At 44.5% G+C, this 15,753-nt stretch overlaps 1 protein-coding gene across 1 annotated transcript; it reads right to left on the bottom strand.

Annotated features, from left to right (window-relative positions):
- Positions 1-1,379: 1,379 nt before the first annotated feature.
- On the bottom strand, positions 1,380-15,203 carry LOC130378352 (histone-lysine N-methyltransferase PRDM9-like). The gene is made up of 9 exons (XM_056585133.1): positions 14,869-15,203; positions 5,905-6,022; positions 5,596-5,712; positions 4,813-4,892; positions 3,093-3,219; positions 2,808-2,921; positions 2,395-2,525; positions 1,653-1,794; positions 1,380-1,556 (listed from the first exon to the last, which is right to left on the bottom strand). Exons 1-9 carry the CDS (start codon positions 14,887-14,889, stop codon positions 1,534-1,536), a joined length of 873 nt encoding a protein of 290 aa, XP_056441108.1. The 5' UTR covers positions 14,890-15,203; the 3' UTR covers positions 1,380-1,533.
- Positions 15,204-15,753: the final 550 nt, after the last annotated feature.

Genomic DNA, 15,753 nt, shown 5'->3' with positions numbered 1-15,753 from the left:
TCCACACTGTTTACAGTGGTATGGTTTCTCTCCTGTGTGGATGCGCTGGTGTTTCTTCAGATCACCAGATAGACTAAATGTTTCCCCACACTGTTGACAGTGGTATGGTTTCTCTCCGTGTGGATGCGCTGGTGTTTCTTCAGATCACCAGACTGACTAAATGTTTTCCCACACTGTTTACAGTGGTATGGTTTCTCTCCTGTGTGGATGCGCTGGTGTACAGTCAGATGACCAGACTGTCTAAATGTTTTCCCACACTGTTTACATTGGTATGGTTTCTCTCCTGTGTGGATGCGCTGGTGTCTCTTCAGTTCACCAGATAGACTAAATGTTTCCCCACACTGTTTACAGTGGTATGGTTTCTCTCCCGTGTGGATGCGCTGGTGTCTCTTCAGACTATCAGAGCGACTAAGGTTTTACTGCACTTCTCACATCTGTGTTGTCCGGCTCCTTCTGCTGGAATCTGGCTCGTGCTTTGGACGGTTCCCGGGGAGGCTCCGATTGGTTCTTGATAGGAGGCTGCGACGTATGGGAGGAGACTAGGCTCCACCTTGATTTCTCCACTCCTCAGCAGTCGGCCGTACAGGTCGCCATGGCTCCTCTTCATGTGTTTGTGGAGGAAGATCTGAGACGTGTAGGAGTACGGACACTCGGGACAGGGGAAAGCCTGTGCTGGTGTCAGCTGGGATTTCCCTCCTAGGAGAAAGAGAGAGTCATATGTATTTTATTTTTGAGAGTGCTGCTGATGGCTGGTTTAAGCAGCCTCACCTGGCCAGAGTCAGGTGCTTTAGGCTTTGGGGCTTGATAAGGCTGCACATCCTAATCAAGCATACCTGAATTTGTATAATTGGATTGTTTTTTTGAAACCTCCATGGTACTGTATATTTTTCATTTAGACATTTTTCCAAGTAAGAATATATTTCCTATTATGTTGTCATCTTTTGTTTATTATATTGAAATTTATGTTAAAACTTTACTATTTCCTGTATAATTTCTTGACTGCTTTGTTAATGTAGATGTTTATTGTCCAAGCTCTTTTGAATTAAAATGAGAGATGTGGTCATGAAGTGCCGCATAGAAACCAAACCCTGACAGAAAGGCAGACCTTAGTAGAGCTCTTGTTGTTCCACAGTCTATCAAATCCGATTCCCAGATGTCTGGCGTATTCGTCCCCATACCAGACCAAGAGCTCTGCTCCTGAAGTCACGAGGCCACAGGAGCGATACAGAATCCCTCCTTTGTGCTGAAACGCTATTAGGTTCTGTTCCTCTTCATTACGAGCACAATTGACGTACCTAACACACAGACAGGTACGTCAACACACCTTTACAGTGTATCTTCTGCACATGTCATAGCAACACAGAAAATATTGTGGATCTAATCAGATAACAGACATGGAGAAATATAAATGTTATCAATCAAGTAATGTAAGTAAGAAAATTGTGAACATTATTCATGCAGTAGATGGTATAAAAGTGAATAGGGTCCTACCTCATCCAGTTAGAAAGTGTCTCTCTCTTTGCATCAATGTAATCATTGTGTCTGCTCTTGTAGATCTGGAGAAATGTGTTAATCAGACTCTATGCCATCCAATAAACACAAAAGCACACATACAAGACTAGATCAAAATAAATGAATACAAACACACTGACCTCCCAGGAGCATCCACTCTAGGGCTCCCTCTTCATCTGTCCTGTGTCCTTCGTAGGGTCCAAAGTGTGTTCCAATGGGAAGGCCACCGTCTCCACAGTAAAACACCCCTAGACCGGCCCCAGGGATCCCAGAATCTCTGATCTACCCCACATGAGACAGAGACGGAGAGAGGAGGAGAGTCGTAGAGTGAGAGGAATACATAGAGGGAGGGAGAGGTGGAGGAGGGAGGAGAGATAGAATACAAGAGAGGTAGAGGAGAGCGAGATGGAGACACATGGAGAAGAGAGATGTAGAGAGAATGAGGCAGGGAGAGACAAAGAGAGGTGAGAGGAATGGAGAGAGGAAGAGAGGTGGTGAGATGGAGGGGGGGGAGAGGAAGATAAGATATGATAAGAAATGAATGGAGATGAGTAGTTGGGAAACAAGTGAGAAAGAGATAGATTTAGACAGGAAGAGGGAGGGAGGAAAGGAAAGAGGGGGTTGGGACAGGGGGGGGGGTTCAGAGAGGGAGTCACAAAGAGAGGCAGATAGAGGGAAATGGGGGGAGAGAGGGAGAGATAGACGGAAAGCACGATTCAGGAAGAAGAACCATTGGGGGAGAGATATATCCATCTGCTTTGGCAATATAACTGTTCACATTACTGTTTTTATATACATTAGCTGGGAAATGTATTAAACAATGAATGTTATACCGTCTCATTGGACGGGGAGAACTTTGTTGTGTTAAAGTACGACATATACCTCAAACCCAGCGGGCAGCGTCTTCTTGGCTCTGTCTTTCTCTCTGACAGCAACGGGGCGATCAGCCACGAAGACGATAGGACCGTGGACCTCGCACTCTTCGAGGAAGAAAGTCCTACACTCATCACAGACTGGAGAAAGTTCATTTATTTATTATGTCCAAAAGAGCTTCAGCTACAAATCTATATTAAATAGACAGAAACAGGAAGATTAAAAATTGGTTTGTGAATGAAAAAGAGGTGGGGAAAAAGAGGTGGGGAGAGAGAGACAGAGACAGAGAGAGAGACAGAGACAGAGACAGAGACAGAGACAGAGACAGAGACAGAGACAGAGACAGAGACAGAGACAGAGAGACAGAGACAGAGACAGAGACAGAGACAGAGACAGAGACAGAGACAGAGGAGCCCTCTTACAGAAGTAGTCGTCATCCTTAGGTACTTCCGGTTCTTGGTAGTTAACTCTGAGAACATTTCTCAGGTTCGTCTCTCTTGAATAAACACTTGAGCCCTGCAAATGTTCATGGAGAACTGACACACACACACACACACACACACACACACACACACACACACACACACACACACACACACACACACACACACACACACACACACACACACACACACACACACAGTTACAGACTATACGTGCACAAAAAGGTGTTATTGCAGTGAAGCAGTGGTGGGATCAGAGCTAACCCAAGGAGACCTCCTCCTGGACTGCAGAGCCCCTCTCTACTCCTCCTCCGGGGGGGTCGATCTCTGGATGAGAAGGAGTGGTCCCTCCAGAGACCTCCTGGTCACTCCACCCCCGCCCTGAGAGACTCTGACAGACAGAACGTCTAGTTAGGAGTACTCCCAGTTTTTTTAATGTGGGTAGGTGCTAGGGCTGTACGGTATGGACTAAAATGTACATCACGGTAGGGCTGGGCGATAACGATTATTAATCGCGATAAATCTCACGTCGATTACGGCGATAAGCATTAGACATAAATGCTCGATATGAAAAAAAGGTTGTTTTTTTTTTTGTTTTTTTTTAAACAACATTTCTGATGTGGATTTACCTGACAGCCAATGCGGCAGAAATAAACAAAATAGTCAGATCGCAGTTTTGCGGTTAATGCCTAAGTACACGCCCATTACCTGGTGCACACACACACACACACACACACACACACACACACACACACACACACACACACACACACACACACACACACACACACACACACACACACACACACACACACACACACACACACAGCCTATCAACAACAATGAAAATAAGAGAAAAGAAAAAAAATATATATATATTTTTTTTATATTATATATCGTGATTAATATCGATATCGAAAAAAAAAATCGTGATAATATTTTTTGCAATATCGCCCAGCCCTATATCACGGTAAGATTTGAGGAATAGACGGTAACGGTATTATATCACTGTATGTTAATTGTATCTTCTAATTTCGATATAAATGCCTCTGAAGGGGGAAAAATACTGGAAAGGCATCAAAACCACATCAAAAAAATTAAATTAAAGTTACTTCCATCTCTGAAAAACACTAATGATTAATAGTATGGATTTGTTTCTCCACTTGCTTGTGGACCTTGCCGTATAGTTTTGGCATCTCAATTTGGCTGAAGTGTGTGCGGGCATGTAACGCGTACCTGGGATCGAGTGTTTTGACCATCTCTTTAAAGCCCTTTCTATCGACATTTTGAAAGGGAACCATGTCCTTAGACAGGTAAACAGTGACAACGTTTGTCATCTCGTTCCACCACTGGCATTTTGTGTTAAGGACTGGCTTTCAAAATGCCTGAGAAGCAATGTCTGATATCAGAGACGGCTTCCCGCTACCAGCGTCTGTCTCGTACATTGTGGAATGAGAGCTTGTGAAGGGACTATTGCGCAACGCAGGAGGGCTTGCTGCGCGCCTGCGTGCTTGCGCAATAGCATACGGCCTGAGAAGGCAGTATCGCTGTCAATCTGTCCTTGGGAAAAGTAACGTGGTGCCGAATTGAAAAAGGAACTATGTTTCGTTACCATATTTTCAGTAGTTGCTCGTAACTTTACTTTTTACATGAAAAAGTAGTCAGGGAACTGTATTAACGCATTACTTACTTTGTTACGCGTTACACACAACATTGTCTACCGGTCACACCGGTCTCACGGTAACGTCAAAATCCATACCGTAGCGCAAATTCACACCGGTATACGTTCAGCACCGTTTATACCGTACACCCCTAGTAGGTACCTTACCTCCTAGCAACAATACGTCTAAGGTTATACATCGTGCTGGTGTCATTAATACCCTTAATCCATGAGTCTGCTGTCACACAGGACATGAAGCAGGTCTCGTACCATAGAGGACAGGACATGGTAAGGCTGCTGAAGGTGATGTGTGCTGTTTTATACCTGTACAGACACTGCATCTGACGTACTGGGCTGTTGTAGAGACCCCTGTCTGACTGTTGGTGGCTTCCACACTCGAGCACCTGCTGACATAACTGGCTTTAGGTTAGGATGTAACCTGCTAACTATTACAACTGACTATATGAGTTAGGATGTGACCTATTAACTACAACAAACAGACCATATGTAAGGATGTACTATATTAACTATGACTAACTGACTTAAAGGTAGCTTAGAAGCTATTAACAACGAGGCAGTATAAAACCTATTACTATTAACTTACTATAAGGTAGTATTTAACTTTCTGACTTACGATAAATTAATATTTAACCAAATAACTACTTACTGACTCTAAGTAAGGAAGTATCCTACTCACTACTAAATGACTAAAAAGGTAGTATAAGCTACTAACGACCAATGAAGTATAAAACCTAACTTACATACTATATCTGACTAACTGTAAGTAAGGATGTATGCTACTAACTCCTACTAACTGACTATAAAGTAGTATATAAACGACTCACTTCAACTAACTGACTAAAATGGGTAATATAACCTGCTAATTTACTATGAGGTACAACCTATTGTTAAATATGTTTAGTACAGGTTTTCCTTTTTTCAGATGCAATAAAATCCCTTTAAATCAATAAAACCCCTTTTTGTTGCTATATCTTTGGTCAAATGATTAAGCAGTATTTGCAGGCTAATGTATCTTCAGGGCTTTGAAAGGGATAATGTTCACTGCACATTACTCCTTCCAGAAATGTCTTGTAAATGTCTTTGTACCGGTCAATCCAGAGGTCCAGAGCTGCTCCTCCTCATAGTCCGTCTCTTCAGGTGAGCAGACTCTCACCTGGCCGGGCTTCTCTCTCCTCATGAAGGCTGGAGCCACAAAGGACAGGCCTGACACACACACACACACACACACACACACACACACACACACACACACACACACACACACACACACACACACACACACACACACACACACACACACACACACACACACAGTGATGTGTACAGCAGCATCACCTGTGTCTGTATGTATAGCAATGTACTCAGTAAAATAGTATTTAACTATGAGTGGTTTACCAAGAGACGACATAACCAAATGGTTTTCCTTGATCTGCAGGAATCTTTTTTTCTCTGCCATACAGAGGCGGTTCCATTTTGTTGTGGAAAAGTAGGCCCTGATATCCGCAATGTCCTCCTTCAACACAAACAGACAACATAATGTCCAATACTGTTCATCTAACCTTACCACTTCGTAGATAAACAACCTTAACTACAACCGTAACACATTCTAGGTAATACTGAATCTATCAAAGTCAACAGTTGCTATAGAGCAGCCAATTAACTGTTGTAAATCCCACATATTTTGCATAAATAAAGTAATATCTATTATGTTCTTCAAGGAAAGAGGGGTCGAATCCAAAGGAATAGCTTTAAAGATACTTTATTTGTATAAAGTATTTTCGGTATGGTAAACTGATGCTCTGAAGTTAAGAGAGATTGAAGATGTGCCTTAGCACGTGCGAGAGTGTTCTCCTAGCTAGTCCAAGACACTAACCCACCGATGCCCTAGCTTAGCCTGGAGAGTTCTACCTGTCTCCACGATGTGGAGGCTTTCTTATCGACTCGGAGGACCGGAAGACTTGCAGAAAACCGTGGGACGTAATCCTCGGTTTTCCTCGCTTGGTCTGTGGTGCTGCCCTCTGTGGATAAAGTATCTATTGCAGCCTTCAGTAAGGCTCCCCTTGTGGCTATGTATGGTATTTACGGCTAATATGTTTGGTCTTCATTGGGTCTATGTGTGGGTAGCTTAGATTCTTAAAATACGTAACAGTCCCTCCTTGGTCATCTCAGATGACCATACAATATATTTTAAACCATAAAAACCATTTACCACACCGAAAACATAGTCAAATTAGGATCAACACCATCTACCGTTGTGGAAAACTCTTGAATAGAGGGAAAAACCACAACGGGCTCATAATACTGAAATGGCATCCACCTTGTGGGTCTCATTGGGAATACAGGTCATTATTTAACAATACAACAATGAACATAAATCTTGTTATCATACAATCACATGGCCAAATATCACACAAACAAAACTATTCATAGAAATCCTGAGCTAATACTTTTGGTTATGTGCTACAAGGCCATACAATTTTCATCATGTGAAAAGTAAAGTAAAAATTGGTAGACATAATACAATTTTAAAATTTCAAAATAATTGACAAGCTATCATGGATTTGGGGGGTTCAGGTGATCTTCGTGTATTGGTGCGCCGGTTCATGTGGGTGGTTTGGGCATAGATTTGGGGGGTTCAGGTGATCTTCGTGTTTTGGTGCGCCGGTTCATGTGGGTGGTTTTGGGCTGTTATTATTGCAGTCATTGTTTTTTCTGTCGCCGTCTGGCCTGTAATTCATGAACCCAAGACTCGTCCCTCCTTGTCAAGGGCTCAACTCAGAGAGGTTACTCCTACATCATGGGAGCCTTCAAACAGTTCTCCGTCGTCGTCGTGTCAGTAACAGGTGGCCTGTAAAACAATCGCCTCAAGGAAGATCAACTGTACCATTATTAATGCAGCGATTCAGAAATAACGAGTTGTACTCACAACCAACAATACTATATAATAACAAGCACATACTCGTCTTGGTGGTCAATAATTAATTATTCAAGTAAATCCAGATATTGATTATCTTAGACAACAGGTGCTACAAATGGTGGCATTTTATTCTATATATTGTAATTGGATAGGTTCAGGCTCCTCAGGTGGTATCTCATTCAAGTCAACGGATTATATCTGATTCCTACGTAAGCATGAATGTCACCTGGCACTTTTGTGGCGCCCAATGCTGTGGTGATCAGCCGATTCAGTAGCCCTCGTGCGCAGGGAATACAACAGCAGCCGACAACAATTAACACGGCTACTGCACTATTCCCGCGATGAGTACTGACTGGATCATACCTCTCCACTTACCAAACAGGTTCTCCCTCCATCCAGCTATTGGGTCACCAATACCGGAGTTCTCGGCCAACTCCAACTGAGGGATTGCAGTCCAGCCAATGCCCTGGCCACGGACCCATCTGTTGGCTGTGTTATTGGGGATAAATGTACAACATGTTGTCCCTATCATCCCGCAACCCCTCCTCGTTCTGCTAATAACATATCTAAAGCTAGCCTATTCTGATAGGTCATCCGGGAGGTGGCATCCAATTGTTCGGACAGTGTCCCTTTGACTGCCTCTTCTGTAAAATTAACAAACCGTTGTTGATTATAGTATATGTAATTTATCCAGTCACATTTTTATTAATAGTAGACCACCAAATAGAACTGATTCAAATCCTGCCGCTACCTGATTCCGGGCTTTGACTTGTTCGTTGGGGACCCCTCGGCGGTACTCCTATTGCGTCTATGTATATGTTTTTATCAAAACTACCCGGGACTGGTGCATACTCTCGTTTCCGACGGGTCAAGTCCGGGAGACCACCGTTGGCTGATAATGTGAGATCCATCACCGTCTTGCTATCGGGTAAATGTAGATGGGCATTATTAACTGTATGAAGTTGCGCAGTTCCTGAGAATTCAAAGGGGAGAACTCCCCTGAGGATCAGACCCTCCACAGAACCACCATATATCACTACGGGCACGGGTCATATTGGACAACAATTTATCTCTCATAGTGGTGTTACAAGAGTCAAGAGGAAATGTTCCCACCTTTCTCCCTGTTCCCCTTCCTGTGATACAATGATAGTCCGGAGTTAAATTAACTTCAAATCTTGGGGGTAAGATCTAATCGGGGTCTGAGGATACATGTTATTTAGTCTGGATTTTATGCAATTGTGCACCCTGGGATGTGGCCGTCCACGAATAATTCCAATAGACAACAAAACCTTGCGGTGAATAATGCGGGGTGATTCTAGCGGGGGCTGTGGTCAAGGAGGGGCGGCCGGCGGCACAGATAATGCAGTTTGGTCTTGCCCTGGCCCGGGCCGTGTAGTTCATCCATTTTAACCACATGTTCTGATCAAGCTCACCCGTCTTTACCTCCCAATATTCTTCGTGCGTCCCTTCATTTGGGTGCACTACCGGTGGGTGGTGAGAGATGAGGCGCTCCTAAGGAATCATACGTCCCTCTAGATGGAAATTTATTGGGACCGCATGCAACTCCTGATAGATTGATAACTAGCCTTTAGGTCCTCCCCATAAGTATCCTGCACTTACGTTACGAAAAACCAGGCCTTTGTCTGTCTTATGAGATCTGTTTTCGGGAATGAGTAAATCTGCCTTAACTTTATGAATATTGACTCTCCCTTGACTGCTAGACCATTATTGCTCCAGACTTCTTTATAGCATATAATCTTCTGGTAATGGAGATTCCCTTTGGATTTCCTTGTAGTTGGACCTCAGGGGATAATAGCCCTCCTTGTACCCCAGGATGGGTAAGCCACGATGTCTGAAACCACGCCTCGCAGGAATAATCTCTCATGTAGCTACCGTCTCGTCTGGTGCGTACGCACATGTACTTTTTCTGCCTGGTAGACCCGGTCCTTCCTGGTCCCACAGGGCAGCATATCACAAAAATTCAGCTCAAAGATACTTTCTATCCCCTCGACAGTACCTTAACGAGACCTGACCTGTTGTTGTTGGTTTAGGGCGGTGGGTACCTGGCGATGTTGTCTCCCGCTCCTTCTGGGAACAGGACTACCAGAAGGAATCCATACCGAGGTACTTTCCCAAGGGCACTCTGTGGCCCATCGGTCTGGGATGAGGAGTGTTTGATCCTTGGCTTGAGTGCAGCTAGGTCGGTCAGGGTCTCAGTCCAGCGTATCTGCCAGGAGTATCTGCTTTGCGGCACCGGCTCAGGTGGTGCCACTGGGCCCCACGTCGGTCCTCTACAGAAACAGAAAAGGGTTTGGCCAAGAATACTTGTATGGCCCCTTCCACCGGTCTTCTAGGTCTTTCGATGGTGTTTTTTCACACCAGATCCACTCGCCAGGTGTCAACGACGTTGGTGAAGGATTCTCTGGATCGGACAGCTTCTGGTCTGTGATCTGTCTTGCTACACACTTTCAATCCTTGATTTAATATTCACAATATTCACACCTCCTTGCGCATTGCTTCAGCCATGCGCATTAAAATTAACCAATCCTAACCATTTCTTATTTTGGTATTTTGGACCTCGTCAGGTCTGTTGAACTATGCATTTCTACCGCTTGTCCTCAGGATCCTCTATTGGGGGGGACTCCTCTATTGGAGGTTGTCCCAGAACTCTTCTAATAAGAACCCCAGGCCTGGATAACCCCGGATTTCTGTGGACGAGCGGTATGCACGCTATGGACAACTTTAAAGGCTAACCGTTCATGATGTGGAGGTCTAGCTATTTTAAGATCACTGTGTAACTGCCGTACAGGATCTGGTTGATGCAAGACCTCTGGGTTGGTGCCCTTTTGTAGGCTCTAGTTTCTGGAATCGGCTTTCCTAATTGTCGAATACAGATAATGCATGTAATATTGTGGTACGATATTATATCTATTGCAAATCGCTCCAACGGAAGCAATAGTTGACCTTTGAACATTTCACGCAGTGTTTATTCGTATGTAGTAGCTGATTATAGCAGAATTTAAGCCATGTACATTTAATATTCGCAAAAAACGTATTGTAATGTGTCTACCGCAGTTGAGCTAACTCCCTCCTTGGGCACCGTTTAAAACCATGTGCACCATATATTATTCAACATATTATTCTAGCAGTTGAACCCCGTGTCTATTTGAAACCAGCTGGTTCTCTACCTGTCTTGCTATACAAACGCATGTATAATAGACAGAAGTGCTCAGCAACCTGAAAAAATAATTACTGTCAGTGTTTGGCATTCGTTCTTATACTGCCATTTCCTGGAGAGAGAAAGAATTACGATCAATGCAGAGAAGTAAAAGATGAGTGTTTGGCAACTAGAATTGCTTGTGTTGCCACCTCCTAAAGGAGAAAAGAGAAATTAATATTATGCACAGAAGTAAAATGATGATGATGGGCAACTGATCGTTGCTTCCTGATTAAAAGAGAATATTTGTAGTAATGTTAACGATTAAAATGATGAATGTCGGGCATCCATTACTGCTCGGGTTGCAAGGCCTGACGAGAAAAGAGAACAAATTTAGTTACAAAATGCAAGAGATCGGCTACTTGGAAAGTTGGGGGGACGTCTAGTTGGGACTAATAATAGTTATATACTTGTGGTACATTTGGAGATGTTGAGATGTAATTGGAATAATCTCGTGTTAACGAGTAGGGGCGGCACTATCAAGAACTACAAATATGGCTGCGGTGCATACTACATACGTATCAGCCGACTACAGAAACTTCTGAGTTCTATCTGTCCGGCTGAACACTGTGGTACCTTATGGCATAAGGCTACCACTTAACCGCATTTTGCGCTCTCAGTACACTTTCTCCGCGCTGTGTGTACATGTATATATAAAAGTTATCGTTGTTAAAAAAAAAGCGACACAGAGAGAGATGTGGCGGTGGGAGAGGCTGGGGGGTGTTCTTTATGATGAGGGTTAGAGGGAGGAAGATTGGTGGTGGGGATGGGGTTCATTAAGACAGTGGAGGAGGAGATTGGAACTCTCGTTAATGTTCTTTTGTGGCTCGATCTTCACAGAGACCGATAGTGGAGGACCTTACCTCGCACCCATAACCATGAACAATCGTTAACTACAAGTACTCAAAACGACGCCAGTGGGGCATTAAAGACAAAGCTATTCTGTGGGGGGGGTGGGAGATAGGGACTAAAGGATTGGGGAAGGAATTTAAAGGGTGAGGGAGGGCCTACCTTTAGACAGGCAGGCAGACGAGAGAAAGAGCGAGGAATTGGGAGTTACAAGATTTGTACAACTTAATTACGTCTTCAATATTCCGTATTGAATCTGGTGAACAACCTTCCTGTTGCCCAAAAGCATATTCTTACAACAAAGTGAGAGAGAGTTAGTGAGTGGGTGAGTGAGTGAGTGGTGAGTGAGTGAGTGAGTGAGGAAGAGGAAGATGGATCGGGGGAGAGAGAGCGAGAGAGATCTGCTAGTCCCGGTCGAGGTCTGCATTCTTAACAAAAGACTGGCCTCGACCCACGAGTTGCAGGATAGAGAGAGAGAGAGAGATAGGAGATGAGAGGGTGAGAGAGAGAGGGGGGGGGGGGGGGAGAGTGAGAGAGGGGGAGCGAAGAGGAGAGAGATCTGCTTTGTCCCGTCGAGATCATGCAGTCTTAACAAAAGACCTACCATTGCAGACCCTACTATTTGCAGAAGAGAGAGAGAGTGGAGTGATTGATAGAGAGAGAGAGGAGGAGAGGAAGAGGGAGCCTGGTGGAGAGAGAGCGAGAGAGATCTGCTATTGTCCAGGGTCAGGTCATGCAGTCTTAAACATTAACAAAAGACTGAAAAACCATATCAGACCCTTGACTGGGGGGGGACTTGTAGGAGAGAGAGAGATTAGAGAGATGAGAGGGTGAGAGAGAGGGGGGGGAGAGGGGAGAGAGGGGGAGAGGAGAGACATAGATCGCTTTTGTCCCAGGGTCAGAGATCATGCAGTCTTAACAAAAGACTACTACCATTGGCAGACCCTACCTATTTGTCAGAAGAAGAGAGAGTGAGTGAGTGAGTATCAAAGTTGAGTGAGTGAGTGAGTGAGTGAGTGAAAGAGAGAGGAGAGGAAGAGGGAGCGGGGAGAGAGAGCGCGAGAGACAGTGGAGTGAGTGAGAGAGAGGGGGAAGGTTAGGTGGGGGTGGGGGTCCGGCGGCACAGGGGCTGTGAAGTACTAAAGGTGTTTGGGTTTTCGGATTCACAACTTATTATCGATAAAGAAACGTTTTCTTGATTTCTATCTGAACGACAAAAGGCTGTGATAACCTATTACCTATATCCAACACTTAGATGACCAAGCACACACTAGGTTCGCACGTCGTGCTGTGATGTACCCTGTGAATAAACATACACATTCATGGGATGGGGACAGGATCTGCATCAGGAACCTGCGGAGAGGGTGGATATAAGGTGGAGAAGTGAAAAAATAAAAATGGGGGGGGGCTTTTACTCCCAGGCCTGCGGAAGAGAGATGAAAGGGTGTGAAGGGGGTTTACAATTAGAATGTGGGGACAGATGACAGAAGTGGTGGGGAGGGGGGGGTGAGTTACGATAGGATATGGGGATATTGGGACAAAGATTGGGGAGGGGGGCTGAGTTTACGACCAGACTATAGAGACGGAACGGGTTGTGGGTTATCAAAGGGTTTCCCTAGGGTATGGAGAAAAAGACAACAACTATTCTAGTTGTTCCAGTCCTACCTGACTGCGACCAGCCACAAATTAGCACCGCACTGAGAGAGAGATCTGCTTTGTGCCTAGGTCAGAGGTTTTCAGTCTTAACAAAAGACTGACCATTCATCTCCTACCGATTGCAAGAGAGAGAGAGAGAGAGAAAGAAAGAAAGAAAGAAAGAAAGAAAGAGAGAGAGAGAGGATGTAACACTTAAGTTGAGCCCCCGTTGCTTTAGAGAAATGGCGTCTATTTCAAAAAAGGAGTTCGACTATAACGACTGATGGTATGAACAAAGGAACTGCACGTTTTCCAAGACGAGGGTCCCCTTAAATCGTACACCACGTGGTACATCCAAAGGGCTGTAGAGACAAACTAGTTTTGACCCAGGTAGCTCTAGTCAAAAGCATGTATTGGATCTCTATAAGAAGTAAGAGATTCTGCAAGTTTGTCCCCACGGCGGGTTAGCGAGGCGCTTGATAGCAGATGGGTTATTACTGCGTAAGTCCACCTCTACGGCTGCGTTCTATACTAACCAAAATTGCACATCAGATGTTACATGAACCGGGCTGTGAGGAATCAATTGGATTTGAATTCCTTGGCTAACGACGGCCAAGCTTCCGGTTTAATATGCAACTAAGCTAGATTAACGTTAAAAACCTGACCTTTCCTCACTCCGCCGTAAGAGTTCAGAAGTTTATGGTCGGTAATAAATATACCTTATGGTGGCCCGGTTAACTTCGGCGCTTCACCAAATAAATAACACTTAACCACAGGTGATATGTCTCCCGTTGGTACGAACATTTAGATCTAATCAGGATTGCATATAGTCTATCTACAAACCCATATAAAACACACTCCTAGCCCTTATACTTCGTGAGCTCGTTATTTAATTTCAATCTGTTTGCTTATTCTAGGCCGTTTGTAACCGGCTGTATGAATTTAAACCAGTCCGAGATTACACGTCCCCGCTGACGGATGCAGTACAAGCTATTCACCTAATGTTACTAATCTAACTATACAGAGTTTAGTCATTGACAACAGGTTCTGTTTACCTTTGTTGTGGCGCCTGTAAGTAGCTTGTACTGCTTTCCGAACGGCCTCGCGGTCGCCAGTCTCGGTCCGGACTTTCCACGAACGTCGGGGTCAACCAATTATTATGTTCTTCAAGGAAAGAGGGGTCGAATCCAAAGGAATAGCTTTAAAGATACTTTATTTGTATAAAGTATTTTCGGTATGGTAAACTGATGCTCTGAAGTTAAGAGAGATTGAAGATGTGCCTTAGCACGTGCGAGAGTGTTCTCCTAGCTAGTCCAAGACACTAACCCACCGATGTCCTAGCTTAGCCTGGAGAGTTCTACCTGTCTCCACGATGTGGAGGCTTTCTTATCGACTCGGAGGACCGGAAGACTTGCAGAAAACCGGTGGGACGTAATCCTCGGTTTTCCTCGCTTGGTCTGTGGTGCTGCCCTCTGTGGATAAAGTATCTATTGCAGCCTTCAGTAAGGCTCCCCTTGTGGCTATGTATGGTATTTACGGCTAATATGTTTGGTCTTCATTGGGTCTATGTGTGGGTAGCTTAGATTCTTAAAATACGTAACATATCGTTCTCCTAAATTGCCATTCTCTCCATGGAGGGGCCCTTTCATGAACACATTGGTCTTATCTGATCGTATTTAATGGTGATTAACTCACCAATGTTGCATGAACAGATGTTTAAAGTATTGATATGGTGTCTCACCTCCTCCACTGAGTTAATCATCTGACTGGTAGGCCTACAGCTTGAGTCCAGATCAAACGTCTAACAATGAAACATAATTAGAACATCTGGGGAAAATGTCGACGGCTAACATCCCTTTGCTGAGTTAATAAGAGTTACTTATTAACGTTGGCGCCGACTAGTCAACACTAGAGGTTACGTTTTGCGTCGAGGCATCGGGGCGTGTGTCGAGTATGTCGGCTCCTCCCCCAGCGAAGCTCCGCTTCGAGTAGGATTCACGTTGGCGAAATGACGTAGGGTGTGACGTTCGAGGCTTCGCCTCGGGCTACTGCTTCGAAATATGGGTTCAGTATTGGCGGGAGATTTCGACTTTAATGGCTATTAAATCAAATCACCTCCTTCTCAGTTATCATGCAGTGTGGGTAGCGCTTAGCTCAGGAGGTAGAGCAGTTTGACTTGTAACCGGTAGGGTGCTAGTTCCTTACCCCAGCTCCTCCTAGCTCAGTGGTTTTTGTTGGTCCCTGTCACTTTGCTCTTGACAGCTGGACTGTCGCCTTGCTGGGTTGACTCTGACGTCAGGTGGTCCAATGTGTGTAATTTACCGTATGAAGTCGCTTTGGATAAAACGGTCTGCTGAGGACACACTTTGCCAAATGATTTATTTTCTAGCAGGAGCTTCTGTGCCATTTTAGGAATGGCACCTCACACCCATGTATCACTTGAAATTACTTTCAATTCTACACAATATTTAATTGTTGTATCGGCACACGAAGCAAAAATCAATTTTTGGTTGGGTTGTCATAATTTCATTCACCCTAGATGTCCCTAGCGTACTCCATTGAAGCTTCGAGCACAAACCACTTTGGTGGTTCATGAGGCATCATCTCGGCACCGCGACTTTCCGTC

This window comes from Gadus chalcogrammus, unplaced genomic scaffold (assembly GCF_026213295.1).
Source record: "Gadus chalcogrammus isolate NIFS_2021 unplaced genomic scaffold, NIFS_Gcha_1.0 GACHA072, whole genome shotgun sequence".
In the NCBI taxonomy this organism is placed as follows: Eukaryota; Metazoa; Chordata; class Actinopteri; order Gadiformes; family Gadidae; genus Gadus; species Gadus chalcogrammus.
The sequence above is the reverse complement of the archived record's forward strand: the minus strand, read 5'-3'. Positions and strand labels throughout refer to the sequence as shown.